Raw genomic sequence first — 26,666 nt, forward strand, 5'->3', positions numbered from 1 at the left:
TTTTCCTCCCTGACGGGTCTGAGCCACTTCTGGGCCAGAAACGCCCCCTGGCTTTGCTCTGGGGTGTGTGGGTGGGTGTGTGTTCTCCCTGCTCCAGCTCACTGCCTCTTGCTTCTCCCCCAGTCCGCTCCCAGAGCATGATGGCCGTCGACCCGAAGGGCTCGGGGAGCTGGCCTCATCCTCCCAACCTTCTGGAGCGACCCCTGAAGGCTGGCTGGCTGAAGAAGCAGCGCTCCATCGTCAAGAACTGGCAGCAGAGGTACTTTGTCCTGAAAGGGCAGCACCTGTATTACTACAAGGATGAAGAGGACCTCAAGCCCCAGGTACTGTTCAGGAAGAGGGTGCAGAGGGATCGCCCTGGTGGTCTGGGCTCTCCATGGGCCAGGGGGAAAGAGCTCAGTCTCAGGCAGAACTGGCCCAGGATGTTCTGCCACCTGAGGCCCAACAGCCACCTGAGGTGACTGAAAATGGCCAGGGGAACCCCTGGCGCTCTGAAGGTGGAGAAAAAAGGAAGCTGGAGAGGAGCAGGTTGTGGGGCAGTGGGCAACAAGCACAGGAGGTGGCGCCCTTGAGGCCCCCAGATCTGCTGCCCCTACCTACTGTCCCGAGCCTGCCGCCTGAGGCAACTGCCTCACAGAGCCCCATGAGTGGGCCGGCCCTAGTGGCAGGAGAGGCTGTGAAAGCAAAGTCAGTGAAGTTCTTGTGAGGTGGGCTTGGGGGGGGGAGGGCTGATTATATTGTCACACCTCAGAAGAGAGAGGCAAGATGGAGCAGCCCCCGAATTCTTCCCTGGCTCAGATTGAAATCCGAGCCGGAGAAGGTGATTCTGGATTGACTCCTGCAAGTTCTCTTCTGCCCCACCTGCAAGCTAGTGGGGCTGCTTTTCTCTGCTAGCTTGTATGGGGAGGAATCTTGCAGGGGCAAAATCCAAAGGGTGGCGGGGGGCTCTGTTTTTGCCCCTGTAGTGCAGATGTGGGAAGGGCAGGGGAGATGGGCAAACCATGGTTTGATGTAGCCTTCATTTGAAACCAACCACTGTGCTCTGGACAATATGACAAACTAAGATTCAGGGAAAGTGGGCAAAGGGGTGGGGGGAGCTGGTGGTCCTTCTCCTGGCTGTGGGGAGGGGCTGGGGCAGGGCTTGTGGGGGCTCCTCCTTGCTTACGCAGCTCTCACTATCCTGCAGCTCACATAAAGTGTGAACCAGATTCTGAACTTTAAACTTCTTTGGTAATGTTATCCGATATAAGGCCTTGTTGGTTTCCTCTGCATCTAGTGGCGTCCCACTGCTGACGTTGGTAGTTGGCCACAAGCCATATCTATCCTGTTGTTGCCTATGGAAAACTGCATTTTGATACATTCCCCCCCCCCAAACCAGCTTCAATCTGAATTGAGAAGAACGATGACACAGCTGCATTTTTAGCTGGCAATGTGTACACAGCCTTGGTGACATTTTCATGTTTTAAGCGCTGAACAAGTTGCCGGCGTCATAAGCTAAATATATACCCAGCTTCCTTCCCCATTTCACAGAGCAGCTGGTATTACACTGGTGGACTATATATTCTCCTTTTTTCATGATGTAGATTGAGATTCACGAAACCAGATTTTGTGACGCCGTCACCAGAAGGTTTGCTAGAAAACGTTTGTTGCAAAATGATAAGCTGCCCCCTTAAGTGGATTCTACCACTGGGGAGGTCACTCCCACAAGCTTTAGTGGTAGGCAAATGTTTAATAGCATGAGTAAAATTCACCAAGGACAAGTCTTTTCAAAGGGCTCCTGAATAGAACCTCCATCTTCAAGAGAAGTCTATCTCTGATGCTGGGCACAGAGAGCGGTCACTGTTGCCTTTATGCCTCTGCTGCTGCTTCTCAGGGGCAGTGGGCTAACCATAAAATGGGGGCCTAGAACAGGGGTTGGCAAGGTTTACCTCGCGTGGAGATTGCTCTGTGGGTAGGTCATGTCTGCGTCTGAGCAGATGCGATTTCCAGTGTCTGCATCTGTGCAGACGTGATTTTCAATGCCACGGAAGCAAGTCACCACTCTGCACTGCGCCAGTTTAGCGCAGCACACGGGGACTCGCTGAGCGGGCAGCTCGGTTCGTGGGCGGCTCATGGGCCGTTTAAACGACCCCCTTGGGCCGCTTGTGGCCCATGGGCTGCAGGTTGCCAATCCCTGGCCTAGAACGATGCACTTTGCTCTGACTCACCAAGACAGTTCTTTTTTTCTCACTTTTCTGCACACTGCTGGGGGTGGGGAAAGGCCTTCCTTCCCACCCCAAACCAAATTACCTCTAAAGACCCTCACTCATTGGCAGTGATCTTGTCAGCCCCTGCTCAAGAAACTCTTCACTGGGGTGCCGACTGACTTTTAATAAACAATGTGCCCCAAACAAATCATGACCCCCTAAAATAGAGGAACATGAGCCCAGATCCTGTGCTTTGAGTAGCAGGTCAAAATCTGCAGAGATCAGTAGGTAGTCACCTAGAATCATAGAATTGTAGAGCTGGAAGGGTTCCCAAGAGTAATCTGGCCCAACCCCTTGCCCTGCAGGAAGAAGCTTTCATGGTGTAGTGGAGATGAACTGCCATCAAAGGCGCAGGAGCAGGGGCTGGTTAAATAGTTGGCAGTGTTGCAGGAATTTATGTATAGGTTGGGGGGGTGGTTGCCCCTCCAGCAGATATCATGCGCATGCAGCCCCCTACCAAAATCAGCACAACCGCTTTTTGTGACTTTTGTGATTCATCCCCACAAAACACTTCATCACAGTTTCTTCCTATCTATTCAAAGGGCCTCTGCTGCACAATACCAAATGTAAGAATTCACTGATAAATGTATCTATACACTGGCTCACTGGGGAAACTTCAGAAATTCATATAGACATGTGAGCTCAGCTACTCAGCAGCTCCTCTGCCTGAGTGATAATTCCTGGCATCCTGATACCTGAGTGCCAGACAGGTAGCCATTCCAGAAATAACAAACCCAGATGAAGACAAAAGGGTGTGATTAACTTGGCTGGGAAACAGGGAAATATAAATACAGTGGTACCTCTAGATACGAACAGGATCAATTCCAGAGCCCTGTTCGCATCTAGAGGTAAACGTAAGTAGCGATGGCACGTCTGCGCACGTGCGCTTCGCTTTTCACCACTTCTGCGCATGCGCGTGACGTCATTTTGAGCGTCTGCGCATGCGCAAGCGGCGAAACCCAGAAGTAACGCTCTCCATTACTTCCGGGTTGCTGAGGAGCGCAACTCGAACACACTCAACTCGAAGCATATTTAACCCGAGGTATGACTGTATCTCTTTTGTTATACTTGATGGGTGTTTGGTGGAGGGCAAGGGGAACCATGGGGCAGGGTCCAGGATGCTCAGATTACTGCCACCAGACCTCCCCTTTCATGATGTAACCATGATGTATTAGTGATGTAGTTTTGGGGGGGTGTAACATGGGGATTAGCAGCTAATAAAATTTTGGGGGCTCTTTTGTTCGGGGCTTCCATCTTGTTCGACCTTGTGGCAGGTGGGAGTCCTGCCGTGACAGTCTTCAATAAAGACCAAGCCTACTGGCTGCTGTTTTGCTCTGGTATTCCTGGCTGGTGTCCTTGTTTTTTGTCCAAGGGAGCCCTCGGATTTCTCTGTTAACAGCAGTCTCATCTGCCTGAATCTGCTCGGCTTCTCTGCCCCCACCAATATAGTTCCTCTCTTCTGATTTCACTTCCCATTTGCACAGGTCCGTCCTGGGTCTTGCTCCACCCACACGTCTGCTTCAACCTCCTCCTGCCTTTGACTTCTGCCACAGTGCTTCCTGTGGCAGGAAAAGACCCTGCAGCCCCACACACTTAATCTGTCACACCCACGAGTTATCTGGCAATGATGTGCAATCTTCACAATAAAAATACTTTGCACCTTTTTATTTTTATTTTTAAGTGCAATACAGTTGAGTAACCATGAAAACACCCAAGGCAGCCCTTGCTACCAGTTCGGCTCAAATCATCTGCCTTTTCCTCGTGACTGCCCTGACTCATGACGTTGTCGTCTGAGCTCTTCCTTCGGCATGAAGAAAAGGCTGTGTCTCCCTTCATTGGGGCAGGGTTGAAATTCCACCTTGCCTGCCCCCGGCCACCCAGTTTCTCAAAAATATTTTCCCCTTGCAAAAAACAGGGGCTGATTTTCTGTTCCTTTCTGGATGAGGGAGTGGGGAGTAATAGAATCATCGAATCGTAGATTTGGAAGGGACCCTAAAGGCCATCTAGTCCAACCCTCTGCAGTGCTGGAATCACAGCTGAAGAATCAGTGACAGGCCTGCCCATCCAAACTCTGTTTTAGAAACTTTCAGCAAAGAAGAGTCCACCACCTTCCTAGGGAGTCCATTCAACTGTCAATAATAAAATATTGCTTTTTTGTTTTCAAAGATCTTTATTGAAATTAACATATATGCATAATAACCAAAATTCCCAATGATTCCCTCACATAAAATATAATATCTAAATTACAACAGTTGCATACACTTAATTATAAAACTCATCACCCACCCTCTACTTCCCTCCACAGCAATTAGACTTCTGTATATTTCTTTCTACCTTTTTTCCCTTGCATTCTATAATAAATTATTTTTGTTAAATTCTGATTTTTCTTTCTTTATTTGTTTTGTTATTGCTTACATTTTTTATTCTAAGCCTATTAACATGTAATTTTTAGAACAATATTTTGACATATAATCTTCGAAATACTTCCACTCCATTCTTTTTTTTAAAAAAATGATATTTATTAAAGTTTCAAAAAATACAAAAAATACAGAATACAAAAAGAAGAAGAATAAAGTTTTTTTTTAAATATAACCAAAAAAAGTAATATATATATATATATATATATATATATATAGAAACATACCAAATAAACAGTTAAAAAGACATTAATTTTCCATAACCTATCTTCCCTATACTTATTTCCCCGGACCTCCTCATACCTCCCTTTTTTGTATTCCAGTTCAATTTGTTAGTTCAGCAAATCCTTACCATTAAAATTACCCAGTTGCAAACCTTTTTTCATATCTCTTAAAGTATTACAGCTAAAAACCTCTTAGTTTCTATCCAACATCCTTCTAAAATTCCTTAATTTTACAATATTTCTGTAAATAGTCTTTAAATTTCTTCCAGTCTTCTTTCACCGACTCTTCTCTCTGGTCTCGGATTCTTCCAGTCATTTCCTCCATTCTTAACTTTTGATTTGATTGATATCTTATAATTGAAGTTAATTTTGCCAATTCTATATACTCACTTAATTTACAAATCATAAAATATTGCTTTATGTTTCACACTTGCTGCTGTTTCTGGTTTCAGGGATCGATACGCCTTCATGGAAGTTCCATCAGGGAGGTGGCAGCCACGGGCTCTGACGAAGTGGGGAGATTTATCTTTGAAATTATCCAAGGTGAGCAGCCCTCAATGGCATGGCAATTTCAGTTTCAGGTAGGTAGCCATGTTGGTCTGATGCAGTAAGGTAAAGGGACCCCTGACCGTTAGGTCCGGTCATGGCCGACTCTGGGGTTGCGGCACTCATCTCGCTTTATTGGCCGAGGGAGCCGGTGTACAGCTTCCGGGTCATGTGGCCAGCATGACTAAGCCGCTTCTGGCAAATCAGAGCAGTGCACGGAAACGCCGTTTACCTTCCCGCCGGAGCGCTACCTATTTATCTACTTGCACTTGACGTGCTTTCAAACTGCTAGGTGGGCAGGAGCAGGGACCAAGCAACGGGAGCTCACCCCGTCGCAGGGATTAGAACCACCGACCTTCCGATCGGCAAGTCCTAGGCTCTGTGGTTTAACCCACAGCGCCACCCACGTCCCTCTGATGCAGTAGATATATAATTGTCCAGTAGTGCCTTAGGGCCTCTAAGATGCTACTGGACAATTTTTTAATTTTATTTTTATATATTTCTATGGCAATTTCAGTCCTCCTGTCTTTGCTCTTCTTCGTCCATGCCACCCAGTTAAACCAGATTACAGTCATGGCTTCCCTCTATGGCGCCCTTGGAACTTTCATTCAGTTAAGAATCTCCAAACCTCTCTTGCTTTCCTGAGCAGGAGGAAAGAAAGTATGTCTTCATGCAGCACATCGTTAAACTATGGAACTCACTCCTGCAGGAAGCAGTGAAGGGGACCAAACCAATAGGTAGTTTCAAAAGAGGATTAGACAGATTTATGGAGGGAGAAGCCCATGGGAGGCAGTCATGTTTCTGAACCCAGTTGCTGGAAACCACAGGAGGGCAGAGGGCTCTTGTGCTTGGATCCTGCTTGCAAGTTTCCCACTGGGGCATCTAGGTGGCCACTGTGAGAACAGGATGCTGGACTAGATGGGCCAATGGCCTGATCCAGCAGGCTCTCCTTATGTTCTTAAGAGGATTCAAATTTGCTACGATACGATATGATACTATAATCTTTATTGTCATTGTCCCATACAGAACAACGAAATTGAAAAATGGACATAAGACATTCAAAACCCAACAAACCTGCTATCCCAGCTATCCCAACATGGTTAGCCCCCTAAAAACTCTGATACCCCATTTTTAAATACAATATACTCCCATAGAGACTCCTTACACTGCGTTTAAAACCGAAATCGCAGTTGGGTTGGGTAGAAACTGTTTCTCAGGCGGCTAGTCCTAGTCTTTATAACCCTGTACCTTCTTCCAGAAGGCAGAAGCTGAAAGAGATCATTTCCGGGGTGCGCACTATCCTGCGCTATCTCTGCAGCTTTCTTATGGCACCTGGAAGCATAGATTTGATCCAAGGTGGGAAGAGTGCACCCAATTATTCTCTCAGCAGTCTTTACAACCCTGGACAGCATTGTTTTTTCCCTGGCCGTGCAGCTCCCAAACCACACACACAGACCTTAAGTTAATACACTCTCCACAGTACAATGGTAAAATGCCATCAACAGGTCCTTTGAGAGATTGTTTTTCTGGAGGATTCTCAGAAAATATAACCTCTGCTGTGCTCTGACCCCTGCCCCAATAACAAGGTTGGCGTGCCACTGGCTGAAGTCCACCCCATCTGTTGCACAAAAGGAAGGGAGTTTCCCAGAATAATAATAATAATAAATAATAATAATAAATTTTATTTATACCCCGCCCTCCCCAGCCAAGACCGGGCTCAGGGTGGCTAACAACCGATAATAAAAACAAGTTGATTAAAATACAATTTAAGAAACAAGATTAAAATACAACATTAAAACATTAAGATGCAGCCTCTTCACAGGAGAAAGGAAAAAGAAAGAGGGGGAGGGAATCAAACTGATTCTAAGCCAAAGGCCAGGCGGAACAACTCTGTCTTACAGGCCCTGCGGAAAGAAATCAGATCCCGCAAGGCCCTGGTCTCATGAGATAGAGCGTTCCACCAGACCGGAGCCAATGTTGAGAAGGCCCTGCTTGCAGAAGAATTCTTCTTGCCAAAGAATCCTCTCTGCAAGCCTTTCCCTACTAGCACGCAAGGCAAAGAGAATTTAAAACGATGCATCTTTGATAGATAGGAGCCCATGCAGCGCAGTGGCTTTCAAAGTGGGTGGTACCTCCCCCCTGGGGTGGGGGGATTACGTAGGTGGGTGCTAAGAGGCAAGCAGGCAGCAGCGGGGCTGGTTTCATTGCATCAAGTTCATCACTTTTGTTGAATTAATTTGTTTAAACGGGGTTTTGAATAAATGTGCAATTAACTGTTACCAGTTTTAATTTTGTTGTGTTGTTACCTTCCTTAGCGGGTTGTGCTTAAGCTGAATCATGCTTTTCACAGGGTATTATTATTGCTATTGTGATTTATTAAATTTATATGCCGCTCTTCATCAAGAGATCCCAGGGTGGTTCACAGAATAAGATACAAGGTGAAACACAAGTGAATATTTAAACCAAAACAACAAAACAATAACCCCGGCTTAGGGACGCAGGTGGCGCTGTGGGTCAAACCACAGAGCCTAGGACTTGCCGATCAGAAGGTCGGCTGTTCGAATCCCCGCGACGGGGTGAGCTCCCGTTGCTCATTCCCTGCTCCTGCCAACCTAGCAGTTCGAAAGCACGTCAAAGTGCAAGCAGATAAATAGGTACCGCTCCAGCGGGAAGGTAAGTGGCGTTTCCGTGTGCTGCTCTGGTTGGCCAGAAGCGGCTTAGTCATGCTGGCCACATGACCCGGAAGCCAATAAAGCGAGATGAGCGCCGCAACCCCAGAGTCGGCTGCAACTGGACCTAATGGTCAGGGGTCCCTTTACCTTTACCTTTAGCGCACACTGGGGAGGAGTTTTTTGGAACAAAGCAGGGAGTGGCCAGAATTGCTGTTTCCTCATTTTTTAAAAAAGCTAGCTCTGAATAAATGTTGATTTTAAGTGCCCTTTTTGGATTCAGCCCTGGGGAAGCACTGCTCCTTTGAGTCGCTGCCATATTTTACAGGCAAAAGTCTGTTGGGGAAAGACATTAGTAGGGAGAGAAATTGATCTGCAGCAGTTTCTCCACTTTCCAGGATGAGTAACTTGCTTTTTTCCACCCCCACGCAGGCATCTCGGGAGACCAGAATCGAGCGGGACAAGACTCCTACGTGCTGATGGCCAGTTCCCAGTCTGACATGGAGGACTGGGTGAAATCTCTCCGCCGCATGGTGGGGTCTCCCTTAGGAGGTAAAGGGGGACGCAAAGCTCAACATGCTGTTAGCCCAACCACAATTTAATGTACCGTATTTTTCGCCCTATAGGACGCACTTTTCCCCCTCCAAAAATGAAGGGGAAATGTGTGTGCGTCCAATGGGGCGAATGCAGGCTTTCGCTGAAGCCTGGAGAGCGAGAGGGGTTGGTGCGCACCAACCCCTCTCACTCTCAAGGCTTCAGGAAGCTCTCCGCAAGCCTTGCAAGCCCGGTGGGAGTTGCCGCTGCGCTCGCAAGGCTTGCGGGCAGCAGCCTGCAGCCCAAAGTACAGGGCGCCCTCCGGAGGGTGCCCCGTGCTTCGCGCAGGTGTCCGCAAGCCTTGCGAGCCCGGCGGGAGTTGCCGCCGGGCTCGCAAGGCTTGCTGATAGCAGCCTGTTCTGGGGGCTGGGGTCGGGGGACGCTCAGGCTTCCCCCGCCCCAGCCCCGCGGCTGGGGGGGGGAAATAATAATTTTTTTATTCATTCCCCCCCCCCCCCAGAAAACGAGGTGCGTCCTATGGGCCAGTGCGCCCTATAGGGCGAAAAATACGGTACTTTCCATCCATTTCAGTAGGGCAAGAGACATCCCCCCCTTTTAGCTTTTCATCTTCATCACTGCGGGAAGTCGCAGGATAAAATTTCCTGTGATGGAGGTTTCTGAAACTCTGAGGATGTGAGAAAGCTGTGGGGTTGCAGCATTGTGAGAGTTGTGTTGTAGCCAGCCTCAGCAATGCACGAGTTGTTGTTCTGCTATTCATTAAGCTGCCCTGAGATCCCTGAGTGGGTGGCATCATTAAAACATAATCTTCAAAACAATTAAAAACAATTTTCAATCTTAAAAATCAGATGAGTCCTAAAAGCATACACACATGCTGAAGAGCCAGATGTGAGCAAGGTGCCTTTTGGCGCTAAGGATGTAGTTGGTGCTGTGGTCTAAACCACTGAGCCTCTTGGGCTTGCCAATCGGAAGGTCGGCGGTTTGAATCCCCGTGATGGGGTGAGCTCCCGTTGCTCAGTCCCTGCTCCTGCCAACCTAGCAGTTCGAAAGCACACCAGTGCAAGTAGATTAATCGGTGCTGCTGCGGTGGGAAGGTAAATGGTGTTTCCGTGTGCTCTGGCTTCCGTCATGGTGTCATGTTGCGTCAGAAGCAGTTTAGTCCTGCTGGCCGCATGACCTGGAAAACTGTCTGTGGACAAACGCCGGCTCCCTCGGCCTAAAAGCGAGATGAGCACCGCAACCCCATAGTCGCCTTTGACTGGACTTAACCATCCAGGGGTCCTTTACCTTTGGATGCTGGAAAATGAGTATGGAAGATCCGTATTTAGCCCCTGATTGCCAGTTGAATGTTCCTGGGGTGGGTGAATGAGTCATGTAGGGGTTAGTGTCGGACTAAGAACTGGGAGACCAGCGTTCAAATCCCCACTTGGCAATGACGCTCGCTGGGTGACCCTGGGGGCCAGTCACTGCCTCTCAGCCTAACCTACCTCACAGGGTTGTTGGGATTACAGTGGTACCTCGGGTTACATACGCTTCAGGTTACACACTCCGCTAACCCAGAAATAGTGCTTAAGGTTAAGAACTTTGCTTCAGGATAAGTACAGAATTCGTGCTCTGGCGGCAGCTGGAGGCCCCATTAGCTAAAGTGGTGCTTCAGGTTAAGAACAGTTTCAGGTTAAGAACAGACCTCCGGAACGAATTAAATACTTAACCCGAGGTACCACTGTACACGAAGATGGGGACAACCTTGGAGAAAAGAAAGTGGGACACAAATGCAGGAAATAAATAAAACAAATATGCATATTATTTCTACTCCATATTTCCAACAAACTGCCTCTGTGGTGGTATGCAAAATAAAGCATGCATAATTTTGTAATTAGTTTGGCCTTGGCAACAAGAGACCACCTTAGTAGTGAAGACAAGGAGGCCTTGATGTGACGAGGACCCAGAGACGCTTGCGCCTGTTACTGGCAGATGGCTGGGCTTCCCAGGCCACCTCATGAAGAGCCCATTCAGAGCCCGTCTGTTAGCCCCTCGTCACTGTAGACCTTGACTCGGCTGCAGGCCTCAGAGCTCTGACTCTGACATGGGCAGCGTCATCACTGACACAGCCATATTCCTGTCGGAGAGACTTTGGGCTCCTGCAGAGCATATTGATTTTTTCAAAGTGCTTTAGTCTTTGGCCTCGTAACAACTGGGGGAGGCAGGCTGCGGACGCCCTCCCTTTCGAAGGCTGTGCCGTAATTTCAAGGCAGAAGGCGAGATGTGATCCCAGGCCCCAGACTGACTAGCGCTGAATTGTGGCGCCGTTTTGGAGGGAAATGACTGGCTCTTTCTTTTGCTGCAAAGAAGGGAGCCGTGATGTGGAGAGGGCAGCTTCAGCCTGAGTGAAGGAAGTCATATGCAGGAGTAATGGAAGGAAGCACCCGTTTACTATGTACAATGACAGGTTTATGATGGTTCTCGAAAAGCCAAAGAGCTCTTTGTCAGATCCTTGCCCCTCTCGACCTTCCTGGGAAGAAGGATGTGTGGATGCTGGGCTGATTTGGAAAGGGAAGAGACTCCAGGATTTCCTTCAGAATCTGGAAGCAAGGATGAGAACAGGAGCCTGTCTAAAGGCATAGAAGCAAGTTCTGAAGTCCTTTGCTGGTTGGAACTTGGACTTCTCTGCCATCCTCTTCCTGCCTGGACTCCCGATGAAGGGCTGGGAGTTGGGTCTTTGCTTTCCAGACCTGGAGATGTTCTTTTGCTGGGAGTACAGGAAGAAGCAGCAGCAGCCCATGGCCCACAGGAAAGGTACTGCTGCCTCCTTAAATGCCAGCCTCTTAGAAATTCATGCAGAGCGCAAGCTGCCACAGAGTGGCTTCGTTTTGACTGGTGCAGCCGCAGTGCCCACAAATGCGCCAGGAGCTCTCTGAAGAGGTGGATTTAGGAGAGCGCAACCGGTTTGCCCGCCCTGTTGCAGGGGACACTGCAACAATGGCGATCAATGGAAGGCAGGGGGTGGGGGCCTGAATGTTGGTGTTGCACAGAGCGCTGCTGAAATTTTAAAGCCCAAAGTCCGCCACTGCTCTCTGTGTATTATACAGCAGGACTTGACTTGCCAAATGCCAAGAGCCACTGAAAAGCTTTTGTCTCTAAAGTGGTGAAATAAACTGGCAGGAATGGCTGATCTGTGAGTCAAGGAAGTCTCTCATTCAAATCTCACCTCTGCAATACTCAGTAGGTGGTCTTAGAAAAGCTACTACTCTACCCCCTCTCATCTACCACAGGGGGATGAGAGGAACCCGCATTGCAGGGCTGTTGTAGTAGGTAGTAAGGGTTTTTTTGTGTTATTTCATCATTTGTACTCTCATCTTTTTTAAAATGCAAAAGTACTTTGTTGTTTCATCATTTGCACTTCTGTATTTTGAATTCCACAGAATTTCAGTTAAGGATCATCTGCTTCAGACTTGTCCCAACCTGGTGCCTTAGTGGATTGTGTAAACCACTGTTCTGAATGATGCTTTTTATAGGGTAGGATGGGGTTGGGGGCACGGGGGGTGAGTTTATGGAAACAAGGGGGCAGTGGTCTGAAAAAGGTTGAGACCCACTGTTCCCAGTTTTGGATTACAACTCCCATCAACCCATCCCTGTTCCCGTCAGACCAGCATTATATGACTGATGGGAGTTGAAGTCTGTAAAATCTGGGCAGGCTGATCTATAGGGATGCAGAAACAGAGCTGAGGATTAAGTGGGCTGGTTCCAGAATAGGACCTTGTGAGAACCTATCTTTCTTTTGTGTCTTCTTCTCTCTCCCCCCCACCAGTGGTTTTTGGCCAACAGCTGGTGGAGACCATGGTATATGAGCAGAAATTTGGGAAGCATCAGGTCCCCATCTTGGTTGAGAAATGTGCCGAGTTCATCAGGAAGCACGGCCTGAATGAAGAGGGCATCTTCCGACTTCCTGGCCAGGACAACCTGGTGAAAGAGTTGCGGGATGCCTTTGACGCGGGAGAGAGGCCGTCCTTTGACCAGTAGGTGGCGTATTTCTCAAGGGAATCCAAGGCTGCCGGTTCTGGGATGGGATTGACCTATAGATTTCACATCCCACATTCTCCTCACACTTTAGGCCAGGGGTCAGCAACCTTTTCCAGCCGTGGGCCGGTCCACCGTCCCTCAGACCATGTGGTGGGCCAGACTATATATTTTTTTTGGGGGGGGAATAAACGAATTCCTATGCCCCACAAATAACCCAGAGATGCATTTTAAATAAAAGGACACATTCTACTCATGTAAAAACACACTGATTCCTGGACCATCCGCAGGCCGGATTGAGAAGGTGATTGGGCCTCATCCTGCCCCTGGGCCTTAGTTTGCCTACCCCTGCTTTAGGCTCACATGCATGCCTTCAGAGAAATGCTGGAATAAAAGTATTTTGATATGATGTTCTATTTGAGTGCTGAATTATGCCCTACTTTTGAAGTTCCTTAAAGCGAAACCTAGAATTGCATGGGTATGACGTGTCCCTGTTTTTCCAGCACTGTTTGTGGGGTCTGCTCCTGCCAGTAGCAAGGTCTTTTGCATGCCTCTCTATCTCCTTTCCGTATTTTGCAGAGACACAGATGTGCACACGGTGGCTTCTCTGCTTAAACTCTACCTCAGGGAACTCCCTGAGCCTGCCATACCTTGGACACAGTATGAGGACTTCCTCTTGTGCGGCCAGCTTCTGACGGCCGATCAGGCAAAGGTTTGGAATAACGCACCTCTTGTCAGTATTCTCATGTTACTTTCCAGGATGCAGTGAATGTGCACACTTATTCTATGGGTTATGTAAACAGCCTGAGCTGCCTTGGGACGCACCTCTAAGGGCAGTACAGTGGTACCTCGGAAGTCGAACGTAATCCGTTCCGGAAGTCCGTTCGACTTCCAAAACCTTCAGAAACCAAGGCGCGGCTTCCGATTGGCTGCAGGAATCTCCTACAGCCAATCAGAAGCCGCGGAAGCCCTGTCAGACGTTCGGGTTCCAAAGAACGTTCACAAACCGGAACACTCACTTCCAGGTTTGCGGCGATCAGGAGCCAAAACGTTCGACTTGCAAGGCGTTTGGCATCCAAGGTACGACTGTCTTCACTTTCTCTCCCTCCCACAGTCCCGTCCTCACAAAAATTGCACCTCCAAAGCTGCTCTTTGCATTTCACAGAAAGCTCCTATTGATGCCAATGAAGCCTCCCATTGAAATGCAAAAAGCACTTTCTGAGATTCTTGCCAGTGCCTTGGCAAGGAGTAAAAGAGTTAATCTTTTGACCATGGCCCCCCTGAAGCTGCTCCGGCTTTCCCCTGCCCAGCTGCTATTGGCATAAGGAAAACCATGTATGTTGATTGCGTTCAAAGACTTAGGGCTCACCCACACTTTTGCTTGCTCTGCTGCACCCCACCCCCAAACCCGCTGTTTACTGCTGAATCTCGAGTTTTCTCTGGATCAATGTTTGCTCCAATTTACTGCCAAAAAGCGGGTTTTCTGGGACAAAGCAGTATGGCAAAACCACTTGAACCGATGCTTTGTAGGGACAAGTGCAAGGATAAGAGCTTTTGATATTGAAAAAGACTCCCTCAGAAGGTTTTTAAAAGGAGGTTTGGTGGTTGTCTGTTCGGGATCCTTTAGCAGTGATTCCTGCATTGCAAGGGGCTGGACTAGATGGGCCTTTGTGTCCCCTTCCAAGTTTACGATTCTATGAAATGACAGTGTTATTTTGTGCTAGGGATGAATGCTTGTGACAACTGAAAACCCAGCCTTATCTTCTTCTAGGGTCATCGGCAGCTAGTGAAGCAGCTCTCTCTTCTGCCTCGGGACAATTACAACCTCCTCAGTTACATCTGCCGGTAGGTGCCCATTCACTGATGTACAGTCATACCTTGGTGTAGCACCTTTAAGACCAACTAAGTTAGTTCTTGGTATAAGCTTTCGTGTGCATGCACACTTCTTCAGATACACTGAAACAGAAGTTACCAGATCCTTCTATATATTGAGAAGGTGGGGAGGGGTATTACTTAGAAGGGTGGTGGGAATCGGAGATTGGCAGATAGCTGAGATGAGCCTGTTGACGACTCTTAACGACTGTAATAGGTCTTACAGGAAAAGGCAAGGGGTGAGAAGGTGAGAAATGGCTTAGTCATGTATAATGAGATAAGAATCCGATGTCTCTGTTCAGACCAGGTTTCTCCATTGTTTTAAGTTTGGTAATGAGTTGTAATTCAGCAGCTTCTCTTTCCAGTCTATTTCTGAAATTCCTTTGTAGTAAAACAGCTACTTTGAGATCTTGTATAGAATGTCCTGGGAGATTGAAGTGTTCTCCTACTGGTTTCTCTGTCTTGTGATTCTTGATGTCAGATTTATGTCCGTTTATTCTTTGGCGTAAGGTTTGGCCTGTTTGTCCAATATAGAGAGCTGAAGGACACTGTTGGCATTTGATGGCATACACAATGTTAGACGATGAGCAATTAAATAGTCCCGAGATGGTATGTGTGATGTTGTTGGGGCCAGTAATGGTGTTGTCCGGGTGTATGTGGCAGCAAAGTTGGCATCTGGGTTTATTGCAGGCTCTGGTGCCAGTGTCCGTGTTAAGTCTGGTTGTAGTATTATTGTGGGTTAGGAGTTGAACAACTGGAACAGGTTACTTCCGGGTTTTTACTGGAACAGGTTACTTCTGGGTTTTGGCGCATGCGCAGAAGCGCCGAATCGCGACTCGCACATGCGCAGACACGGCACTGTGGGTTGCGAACGCTGCGGGTTGCGAACGTGCCTCCCGTATGGATCACGTTCGCAACCCGAGCGTCCACTGTATTTGCATCTCGCCATTTTATACCAGGAGATGTACAAGTTGCCACATCCAAACCCTCTCGCTGGCAGGGCACTCATTTGCAGACCACAGGGTGCTGTGAATTTCAGTTCCAACTTTTGGCACCTCCACATTGTTAGAGGTAGAAATATTAATCTTCTGTTTGTCCAAGAAAGAAGTAAGCAGAAACATTTGGTAATTTTCAGATTCTTCAGGACTGGGACAAGCCCTCTAAGTAGCAAGAATGTGTAGAGCACTGGTTTTGTTTTAATATGTATGTTTTGTTCTCGTTTTGTATTTTTATGTTGTGAACTATCCTGTGATCTTTGCATGGAGGGCAGTATACAAATTTGAATAATAATAATAATAATAATAATAGGTTCCCAAAGTATTGTTATATATATATAACATTATATATTATTATATATATTATTAATTATATATATATATTTATTTATTTATATTAATATATATATTATTAATATAATATATATATTATTATAGTATTTATATATATATATATATAAATAAAATAGGTATCGTTGGATCAAGTTTATAAGTTTTGTTGAATTAATTTTTATATGTAAAAAAGCAATATAATACCTTTTTAAAAAAAAAAAAGTTGGCTCCGGGAGGCATGCTTTTCTCCCCTCAATACACAGATGAAGCATTTGCACAGGGCAAACTCAGAAAGTGTAGTTTTTTTTAAATAAAGTAAAATGCAGTCAATTTGCAACTTATGCACGCGTAATTTCAGCTTTACGTGCTGCCAGCTGAAATCGCACAAATTAAACTCATGCAAGGGGGAGAGTTTAAGAGCTCTATTTTTTGCTTGAGGGGGACAAAACCTTTTTGGCATGCTGGGTCTGGGAGGTAAGATTGCTTGCACAGTTGCGCTTCCAAGTGGTTGTTTTGAGTACCTACGTACATACGTAATTTTATTTGTATGCTGCTTTTAGATAGTTGAAACCATGTTCAAGGCGGCTTGCAACATGAAAAAACCCAAAATCACAACATAACAAAATTACAGTCATAAACAACGAACAAAACTTCAAAAAACAAACAGCCAAACTGAACAATTTCCACATGAATCATAGTAAGATCTAAAACAAAGATATAAAAATTCATATCAATAACAGCAACCTCCCTAAACAATACTCCAGCCCAAGAGTTGGTTCAGCTGCTTTTGTAGTTGGAGTCAGTCCGGACCCACCTTCCCAGGCCAAGAGGAAAAGGCCTGCAAGGCGCAGGGAGCAGGTCTTCCAGGACTCACAGCCAAGACGGACTATATGCAATTTTGACTTTACACGCAACTCACCCCACTGCCCTAGGCATCACCCCCGTGCAAATTGTGAGTTGACTGTAATCATAATAAAAAACAAACCTATGGACCTGTTATTGCTGGACTCTCACTTTCCGATTTTCTGGCCTCTGGATTCTGGCAGGTTCCTACATGAAGTCCAGCAGAGTTCCTCCACCAACAAGATGAGTGTGGAGAATCTGGCGACAGTGTTTGGAGTGAATCTCATCAGACCAAAGATAGAAGACCCTGCCACCATTATGAGAGGTGCAATGAGGTGGAAGGGTGGGGTGTATGGATGAAATGAGATGCCCCATTTATCCAACAAGGTGCACCCCATTTTGCAAATGTTCATATACCGTATTTTTTGCGCTATAAGACTCACTTTTTCCCTCCTAAAAAGTAAGGGGAAATGTGTGTGCGTCTTATGGAGCGAATGCAGGCTGCGCAGCTATCCCAGAAGCCAGAACAGCTAGAGGGATCACTGTGCAGCGCTCTCTATCGGTGTTCTAGCTTCCGGTTTACCCCCTCAGTCCCTTCCCCCAACTCCTGGAAAAGCCCCCAAGAGCCGCGCTCCCTTTAAATAGCTGCGCGGAGCTCCTCTTCGAGGGAAAAGCCTCCACACGGCTCGTGAAAGGGAGCGCTGAGCACAGCCTGGGATTCATACAAGCTCTGCTCAGAATATTTTTTTTCTTGCATTCCCCCTCTAAAAACTAGGTGCGTCTTATGGTCAGGTGCGTCTTATGGAGCGAAAAACACAGTATGTTAGTGCAACCTACATTTCTATATTATTAAATGAAGCTGATATTGTATAGACCAGTGGCTCCCAATTGGTGGTCCTTGGGCCCCAGGGGGTCTCCGTAACCTACCCAGGGGGTCCGTGGCACCATCCCCCCTGCCCCAGGCTTCTACCTAGCATGATCCTTTGGTGTATTCCGCCCCCCGCAGGCACTCCTCAGATCCAGAAAGTGATGTCAACCTTGATCAGCGACCATGAAAAGCTCTTCCCCGTATCGAAAGACGTGGCTCCTGCTCCACCTCTGCAGAAGAGTGATTCCAATAAATCTCCAGTTCCTCGCAGCTCCGTCGGCTGGGATGCTGCCCAGAGGCCGCTCATGGCCAGGGCGGGGAGCAGGACTCTCCTGCGGCAAATCGTGAGCAGCCTTTATTATTATTATTTATTATTTTGTACCCCAACTTTCTTTCCTCCTAGGAGCTCAAGGCTGCGTACATATTTCTCCCCCCCCCCCATTTTATCCTTGCAACCACCCTGCAAGGTAGACAAGGCTGAGAGTGAGTGAGTGGCCTGAGGTCACCCAGTGAGCTTCCTGTCCGAGTGGGGATTTGAACCCTAATCTCCCAGGTCTCAGTCCGACACTCTGACCACTGCACCACACTGCCTCTCCGTCTTTCTTTGTGGCCTCTGCGTCTTACCCATGCGCCGCAGGGGGTGTGATGCACATTCATTTAGTTGCTTGCAGAATCGACGAAGTGGCTTCCAAAATAACGAAAAAGCAACATGAAATCTAACACAATGCAGTAGGGATATGAAAACAAATAAAGGCAGGTAGAGCGAGATGCAAACGCAAAATGAGCCACAGCGACAAGACTTCACTAGCGGCAAATAGAGCCGAAATGGTTTCCAAGGCGTGAATCTCAGAAGAGCCTGCTGGATGAGGCCAGTGACCCATCTGGTCCAGCATCCTGTTCTCACAGGGGCGAACCAGATGCAACCTATGGGAAACAAGCAAGCTGTGGGAAGGTACAGGGTGGCAGGAGAGGATATATTGTTTATTAATATCCTTCCTAACTTGCACTAACAAGTTTCTTTACTGAGCAGAGTTTACATTCCCCTTTTTACACACACAGCAGATAGCTGGTTGCAAGCTTGTGTAAGCCTCTCACTATTATACAATTCAGTCAGTCTCAGACTGAATTGTGCATTCCTGGTAAGTTCCCTTGAATCCCTCTTAAAAGAATAAAGATCATTTGGGTTGCCCTTTTCTGAACCTTTTCCAGCTCTATAATGTTCTTTTTGAAGTGAGGCGACCAGAACGGGATGCAGTATTCGGAGTGCGGTTGCACTGATTTGCCTGAAAAAACAGCCCTGCCCTTCCGGTGTCTAGTTTGGCCTCGGCATTTGCTTGAAGGTTTCTCTCTTCTCTTTCAGAAAGACAACCCTGACGTCTCCATCTCCGAATCGGCTGCCAGGTCAGCTGAGGTGGCAGAAGGTAACGGGGAGATGCAGCCCAGCGACGTTCTGGGGACGTGGACAGAAGAGCCCAGGAAAAGGACTCAGACACTACCCAGCAGGAAATGCTTTTCCTTCCTTTCCTCCAACAGAGGGAACCAAAGCACGGATGGAAATGAGATTTTCAACAGTGAATTTTGGTCCTCAACTTCCCCAGCCAGCCTGCAGCCTGTTTCATCTACAAGTGCCCACAAAAGGACACTCTCAGGGGGACTGTCCAAGTGGTTCAATCTCCCACAGGCTTCCAACTCCCACACCCTCAGTGGTTCAGCGATGGAAACGAGGAAGGAGGCCCACAATGAGAAACCATTGGACCAGATTAGTGAAATTTCAGGACAGGGTTCTCCAATACATGACATTCCTCATCCCGGGCAAAACGGGACAGTGGTTGCAAACCCCAGTCCTGAAAGCAGGGGCTGCCATTCAGAGGACCCCGAGGTGCTTAGGAAGATGATTGTGGAGCTGAAGGAGGAGATGGAGTCACAGAAAAAGGACTATGAAGAGCAAATTAGGAGGTAACGCAAAATAACTCAGTTGAGTCTGTTTCTCTCTGAAGCTGATGGTTTTATTTTATTATTTATTTGTTCCATTCTCACTGCACCTTTTTCTCCATGGAGCTCAAGGTATATGGTTCTCTCCCCCCCCCCCATTCCTCCTTTAATCCCCAGAACAATAATATTCTTGGGGGGGGTGTTGTTATTGTTTGTTATTATAGTATGTATTTTTTTGTATTTCATCTAATCCCAATGCCCTGCAGTCATCAAAAAGAATGCATATTCTCTCCTCCCCACCCCAGAAATTTCCCCAAAGAATTATGGAAAACAAGTGTCATTTATATATCATTTCTTACTCCCATCAAATTGATCTCTTAATGGATAAACCTGCAAATACAGAATGTGGCTGTTTGCCGGGCGCTTGAGCCATCTTCAGCATCCTTCCTGAACTTTGGGCTCTCCTGATCTTTAGGGCTTCAACTTCCACCAGCCCCAGTGTCCATCCAGCCATCTTCCCATCAGCTACGGCATTCTAGGGTTGTGCTGGGTAGAGCAGATGCAAGTAGCAGCCCGAAGCTACCAGAGAGAGCACCATGTTGAGGAAGGCAGAACAGTAATAATACCACAGAATGGCTGCGTCCATCCTCCATGCCCAGCCCTCCGGTGCGCACATCTGCCCCGGCTACCAGCAAACCACGCTACGCTGCTGACAATATGGCATCTCCTATTCTATGCATAGAAACTAAGTGGATTGGCAGTTGAAATTAGCTTCAGCGCTGGCAATGGGATAGTTGCCTCTGAGGGGAACAGGCCAGTAGAAAGGTGCATGTTATAAGCCTGCTTTGATCTCCAACAGAATGGCCAAGGGCTCAGGAGGAAGGGCTGGGGAGACGTGGGGAAAGCTATCGCTGAAATCCTCCCATCCCCTGCCGCCTGAGGCAGTTGCCTCACTCTCCTAATGGTAGGGCCAGTCCTGCCTGTTGACATCACTTCCCCCCTTTTTTTTGCAGCCTCGAGAAGGAGAACTATGAGGTCTGGGCCAAAGTGGTAAGGCTGAACAAAGAGATCGAGGAAGAAAAGAAGAGGTTCACCGAGCTGGAAAGTAAGCTTCAGAGCATCGAGCGTTCCCAGGCTGACGTTGAAAAGAAGAACAAACTTCTGGAGAACTCCATAAAGTCCATGATCCAATCTGCAACGAAAACTGACTAAGGGGAAGGGCAGCTCATTCTGAACAGAAACTAGCCGTGCTCCTTGCAGGGCAGGGGGCGGTCAGAGGCTCTTTCGAGCACCGGGCCTGCCTTTCTTCCAATGGCCTGATGTGCTGGGTCACGGGTCAGGCCTGGTGGAGACTGGTGGGTCCTGGGCGGCTGATAGATGCTCCTAGGAGATGCTGGAGAGCTGCAGGCTGCAACGTCCTCCCACGCCCAACTCTCTTTGCAATAACAGCACAGCCGCCTCAGGCCATTTTCCTTCCTTACCCCCATTGATTAAACATCCCGTTCTTGTGGCCAAACTGCAAGAGCTGCCACCCCAGCATTCTTTCACTTGCTGGCTTTTTGTGTGTGTTTTCATTCCATGTTATATTTATTTTGCCAGGACAGAGTTCAGCCCTCCTTTTAATCCTGCTTGGTTCCCATACCCCGACTCATGCAAATAAGAGACCAATGAGGCTGGTTTTTTGGGGGGTTAAAACAGGCCACAACTTGATTGAATACAGATGAAAGAGGTTTGGCTTAGGCATGGGGCAATCAAAATACTTCCGGCCGCCCGCTGGAAGTGATGCGTGGTCAATCCAGACGGGGGTTCCTAAGACTTACATCCAATAGGGTGGCTGTGGCGATCACACAGGGTCCCCGGACGTTTAATGGTCTATTGATCCCTGTGCCATCACTGTGCTCACTTCCCCGCTGCCACCAACCAGTTACTCTCTGGTAAAACACTGAGTCCAGTCAGTTGTTAAAAGTGAACCAAAAAAAAAAACAAGTTTATTTTACAAACATTAACAAGTTTATGGTTTCTCAGATAATATTCCTGTCAGTATCTTAACTTTAGTTTCTTTACTGGCCTGTACCTTCTCCTGCCCACCTAGCAGTTCAAAAGCACGTCAAAGTGCAAGTAGATAAATAGGTACCGCTCCAGCGGCATTTCCGTGCGCTGCTCTGGTTCGCCAGAAGCGGCTTAGTCATGCTGGCCACATGACCCAGAAGCTGTATGCCGGCTCCCTCGGCCAGTAAAGCGAGATGAGCGCCACAACCCCAGAGTCGGCCACGTCTGGACCTAATGGTCAGAGGTACCTTTACCTTCCTAATACCTTCTGACTGATTATCTCAACTGTTTGACTGACTCCTCTTAACAAATTCTCTCCTTCTCTCACACCACACTAGCCCAACCTACAGACTTATCTTCTCTGTCTCTTCTAACTCCAGACTGTCTTCTCAACCACCCTAACTCTAACTCCTCCAAAAACCCTCTGTAATTATACACAGTTATATTATACACAGTTATACACAGTTAACTCTGCCCCCTGGGTTCCAATTGGTTAGTCATTTTACAATTAGTTAACCCTTTCCCTATGAACCCAGTATGATGTCACACACATAGACGGGCAAACGCCACAGTGGCCCTTGCAGGGCCCGCCGTCTGGGGGGGTGCCTTCGGTCCTGGCCCCCCTGGGCATGTGGACATGGCCACTCCCCCCCCGGATCACTTTAACAGGATACCCCAGCATTTGGAGGGGTAGGCGAAGACTACAACCTCCCCTCCATCCAAAACAAAGGATTCCCCCAATGCCCAATCAGTTGTGATGATTGCTATGAGGTAGACAAAACCACCGGGTCAGGGCCAGTTAGCCCAGTGGGCAAATTCCTACCTGGCCCCTTAAAGAACGATGACCACCGTAGCCACAGCAAAGTCATTGACTATCAGCTTAAACCGAGTGTGGGTGGGCAGGGGAAAAACTCAGCGAAGGAACAAATAGGTAGTGCCCCAGGTGTGGGCTGCTTAAATGGGCAAGGGGCGGATCCAAGGGAAGCCTACCTGCTCTGTTGGCTCTGCCCCTGGCACAACCCAAGCCCCCAGCCTCCATCTCCATTAGCCAAAGCTGGGTGCAGGCTAGGATCCAGTTCCTGATAGGAAGGGCACCACTATCAGGAAGGGCAAGTCCAGTTCCCTTGCTGGGGCCCCAGTGAAGCCTCTGCCATCCTGCAACGCCACGGCATGAAAAAGGGTGAGCAGACTTGCCATCTGAGGAAGAGCTGGATCAAGGCAGAGGGCAAGAGGCTCTGCTTTGGCACCCAGGTGGATTTACATGGGGGGAGTGGGAGCTGAGGGAGAAAGGCTATTGACCAGGGCTATTGACTATTTGGCTCCGAAGCGCCCTCTCCGATTGCATGGAGCCCGTTCAGCCCTGTGGTTTTCCACGGATCTGAGGGCAATGAAACAATCGCTGAGACAGCTAGAGCGCCAGTGGCGGATAACTCATTCTGAAGCTGACCTGACACGAGTTAGAGCTCAGTGTCGAGCCTACCAGGTGGCAGTGGCGATGGCGAAGAAGACTTTCTTCACCGCCTCTATTGCATCTGCAGAAAACAGCAGCAGGAGACTCTTTCAGGTGGTTCGCAATTTAGTGGAACCACCTGCTCCATCAGGGCCCAGTAGGGGCCACCTGATCTCCTGCAATGATTTTGCAAAGTTTTTTGCAGATAAAGTCGCCCAGATTCTGGAAGAGGTAGACTCCACCGTGGGAGCAGGGCCGGGGTGGGAGAGTCCTGTCTAGTCAAGTTGCGTGGGATCAATTCCAATCTGTTACCTCTGAGGATGTGGACAGGCTGCTTGGACGAGTGAAACCGACCACCTGTCTCCTTGATCCTTGCCCATCCTGGCTTATGAAAGCTAGCCGGAAAGGGCTGGGCGATGGGCTTCGTGGGGTGGTGAATGCTTCTCTCTGTGAGAGAGTCTTCCCAGACCCTTCTCAGTAGAGGCACCTGCCCTGTGGAACACCCTCCCACCAGATGTCAAAGAGAAAAACAACTACCAGACTTTTAGAAGACATCTGAAGGCAGCCCTGTTTAGGGAAGCTTTTGATGTTTAATAGATTATTGTATTTTAATATTTTGTTGGAAGCCACCCAGAGTGGCTGGGGAAACCCAGCCAGATGGGCGGGGTATAAATTATTATTATTATTATTATTATTATTATTATTATTATCTCTCTGAAGTGCCCCCCCCCCGTCCCAATTTAGAAACCTTGTAGAATTACAGAATTGTAGAGTTGAAAGGGACACAAAGGGTCTTTTGCCCCCTGCATCCTCCGTGACGGTGGTCTTGTGAGTCCAACAATTTATTTCCCATTCTAATTTTGGTGCTGGCCACCCTGCTGTATGCCCCCCCCCCAACTTTGACTGAAAGCAGTGTCAACCCAGTTAGCTGTTGCCTTCTTTTGTTTGATGGCACTTTCTATTTTATACTCACTAGCTGTGGCCAATGGGGTCTGAAGTCCAAAACATCTGGCGCTTGGGGAAAGACTGCCCTGGACTGAAGGAGTCCCACAGAAACTTGACACTGAAAAGTCTTTGTCTACTTTCACACTCTGGTGTTTTGTTCAGAGCTGAAATGAAACAAAACGTTGCCCAGTTGTCAGATGAGCAAATATTACACACCTGAACACAGTGTATTGAAGCTTTACACCCAACCCTTGAACTGTTATCTTTTTTTAAATGAAGAAATGTGTGTGTGAAAATGTCCAGTTGTTGCAAACACTGGGTATGTGCCTTCAAGTCTGGCTGGATAGCTTTAAGGTATTAAGCAGCCCCAAAGAGTGGATCGAGGTTCTAGTCCTGTGGGGAGTCTGGCGGAGACACAAAACTGCTGAAGTGATGAAGAGATTTAACCTCAAAGTGGTTTCCTCCTATGCTGGAAGAAATACTGGCACATAAAATGATGGTTTCATCTCTGTATAAAGTCTCTGACAGTTTGTGTTCAAACAGTTCTTGAAATGTTCCATGAGCTCTGCACCACTCTTTTCTACTCAAGAGTCCTCTAGCTGTTATTCCTGAATTTCAGGGGGTCGGACCAGATGACCCCTTGGGTCCCTTTCAAGGCTACAGTTCTGTGATCCTATGCCCCACCTGGTTAGTGCTCCATGTACTTTGTGTAGGTGAATAGGTTTGCCAACCGCAAGCCTGTAAGAGAAAGACATGAAGGCATCTGGTGATGAAGAGTTAACAATGGGCTTCGCTCACATTTCAAAACATTTTCCTTAGCAGGCCAACAGCACATTTATTTTTTTCTGACGCACGAGAGCTTGCCTCTGCAGCAAAGGGCTCTGAGACCAGGCCAAGTGGGTGTTCGTTTAGCATAAGCTTAGAAATTTCACCACTTCCTCTGCAGATAGGCCTGCATGAAAACGTGTCTGTTTCTAAAGAGCGGCACTAACCTCTTTGAATTATTTCTGCGTCCCCCGCTTAAAATCCACAGGGTTTATAAGAATCGTATGCAGAGAGTTTATTTGCAGCCAGAAGGTCAAGGCAGTGGGAAGTTTGAACTGCTAATGGTTATTATATTTATAGAGAGGTCATCCCTTGGGGCCAGTGACCTTCCTGAAACTTGCACTACAACATCTGGTAGATGAAAACATGCCCTCCAACGCTGAGGATCTTGCATGTGCTGGGCCTGTTTTCTCAGGGAATTGTCACAGCTGCTGGTTTATGGATCAAATCTTTAGACTGCAGCGTTCCTCAACGTGGTGCTCCCCAGATGTTTGGGCTGATGCATGGCGCTGTAGTATAAAATATTTGGAAGGGCACCACATTGGGAAAGGTGCTTTAGAGCATATTCCCCAGGCCTCTCCCCACCTGATAAGCTGTTTCACTTTATTTATTAATTTCATGAAATGTATACACTGCTTGCTTGATTGTGTGTGTGGGGGGGGGGGGGACCAGACATACACAAAGCAGTTTACAAGAATGATAAAGCAACAAAACGATCTATAAGAAAAATCAACAGCAGCAATTTAAGACTTTCCAAAAGTTAAAATAACAATGGACTAAAAGCACATTAAAACTCGCAATAACTTTCTAAATACAGTGGTCCCTCGGAAGTCGAACGAAATCCATTCTGGAAGTCCGTTCGACTTCCAAAACGTTTGGAAACCAAGGCGTGGCTTCCGATTGACTGCAGCAAGCTCCTGCAGCCAATCAGAAGCTGCGTCAGACGTTTGGGTTCCAAAGAACGTTCGCAAACCTGAACACTCACTTCTGGGTTTGTGGCGTTCAGGCGCCAAAACGTCAGACTTGCAAGGCATTTGGGATCCAAGTTATGACTGTAGCTAGGTAAAGGTAAAGGGACCCCTGACCATTAGGTCCAATCGTGGACTACTCTGGGGTTGCGGCACTCATCTTGCTTTATTGGCCGAGGGAGCCGGTGTACAGCTTCTGGGTCATGTGGCCAGCATGACTAAGCCGCTTCTGGCGAACCAGAGCAGTGCACGGAAACACCGTTTACCTTCCTGCTGGAGCGGTACCTATTTATCTACTTGCACTTTGACGTGCTTTCGAACTGCTAGGTGAGCAGGAGCAGAGACCGAGAACCGGAGCTGACACTGTCGCGGGGATTCGAACCGCCGACCTTCTGATTGGCAAGTCCTAGGCTCTGTAGCTAGGTAGGCTTGTCTAAATAAAAATGTTTTTAGCAGGCACCTGCCTGACATCAATCAGCAGAGAATTCCAAAGTGCAGATGCCGCCACACTTAAAGATCGGCTCTAGCAAATGCCTGAGGCTTCCCATCCTTGCCTCATGGTCCACATGCAGCCTGGCGACTTCAACCTTTACTTTATCTTCTATCAATATTAAATTGGCGTTTTGTGTGCATTGCAGGCCTGGCCCCCATATGCCTCAAAGTGAGAAAGAAGTGAAAATAAAACTGTCAGTGTCATGATGCCGTTATACAAATCTATGCTGCAACCATGCTTGGAAAACTCTGTACAGTTCTGTCTGCCTCACCTCAAAGCAGATATTGCAGGGTTGGAAAAGGGCAGCCAATATGATCAAGAGGGTGGAGCAGCTCCCCTACGAATAAAGCTTGCAGCATTTGGGACTTGTTAAGTTTTGAGCTGGAGAGGTTTTCTCCCTGTCTCAGAACACTAGAACCCAT

General features: G+C 47.8%; 1 protein-coding gene and 1 long non-coding RNA gene across 4 annotated transcripts in view; one reads left to right on the forward strand and one right to left on the reverse strand.

Annotated features, from left to right (window-relative positions):
• The window catches only part of ARHGAP25 (Rho GTPase activating protein 25), a 31,967-nt gene extending 10,906 nt beyond the window's left edge, over positions 1-21,061 (forward strand). Inside the window, exons 1-11 of one of the 3 annotated variants that reach the window (XM_081017389.1) lie at positions 47-63; positions 124-323; positions 5,340-5,430; positions 8,535-8,654; positions 12,463-12,670; positions 13,251-13,383; positions 14,443-14,516; positions 16,918-17,039; positions 17,721-17,926; positions 18,943-19,538; positions 20,528-21,061. In XM_081017389.1, the coding sequence (XP_080873515.1) occupies positions 138-323; positions 5,340-5,430; positions 8,535-8,654; positions 12,463-12,670; positions 13,251-13,383; positions 14,443-14,516; positions 16,918-17,039; positions 17,721-17,926; positions 18,943-19,538; positions 20,528-20,726 (1,935 nt within the window). In that variant the 5' untranslated portion in view covers positions 47-63; positions 124-137 and the 3' untranslated portion in view covers positions 20,727-21,061. Of the gene's footprint in view, positions 1-46; positions 64-123; positions 324-5,339; positions 5,431-8,534; positions 8,655-10,409; positions 11,451-12,462; positions 12,671-13,250; positions 13,384-14,442; positions 14,517-16,917; positions 17,040-17,720; positions 17,927-18,942; positions 19,539-20,527 lie in introns of those variants that run through there. The other 2 variants (XM_081017388.1, XM_081017390.1) reach the window with 2 other exon arrangements.
• A 139-nt stretch (positions 21,062-21,200) lies between these two features.
• On the reverse strand, positions 21,201-23,713 carry LOC308483592. The gene is made up of 2 exons (XR_013989712.1): positions 21,812-23,713; positions 21,201-21,582 (listed from the first exon to the last, which is right to left on the reverse strand). It is a non-coding gene; the product is annotated as an uncharacterized lncRNA (long non-coding RNA).
• Positions 23,714-26,666: the final 2,953 nt, after the last annotated feature.

Source organism: Podarcis pityusensis (genome assembly GCF_964106645.2).
Source record: "Podarcis pityusensis genome assembly, chromosome: 8".
In the NCBI taxonomy this organism is placed as follows: Eukaryota; Metazoa; Chordata; class Lepidosauria; order Squamata; family Lacertidae; genus Podarcis; species Podarcis pityusensis.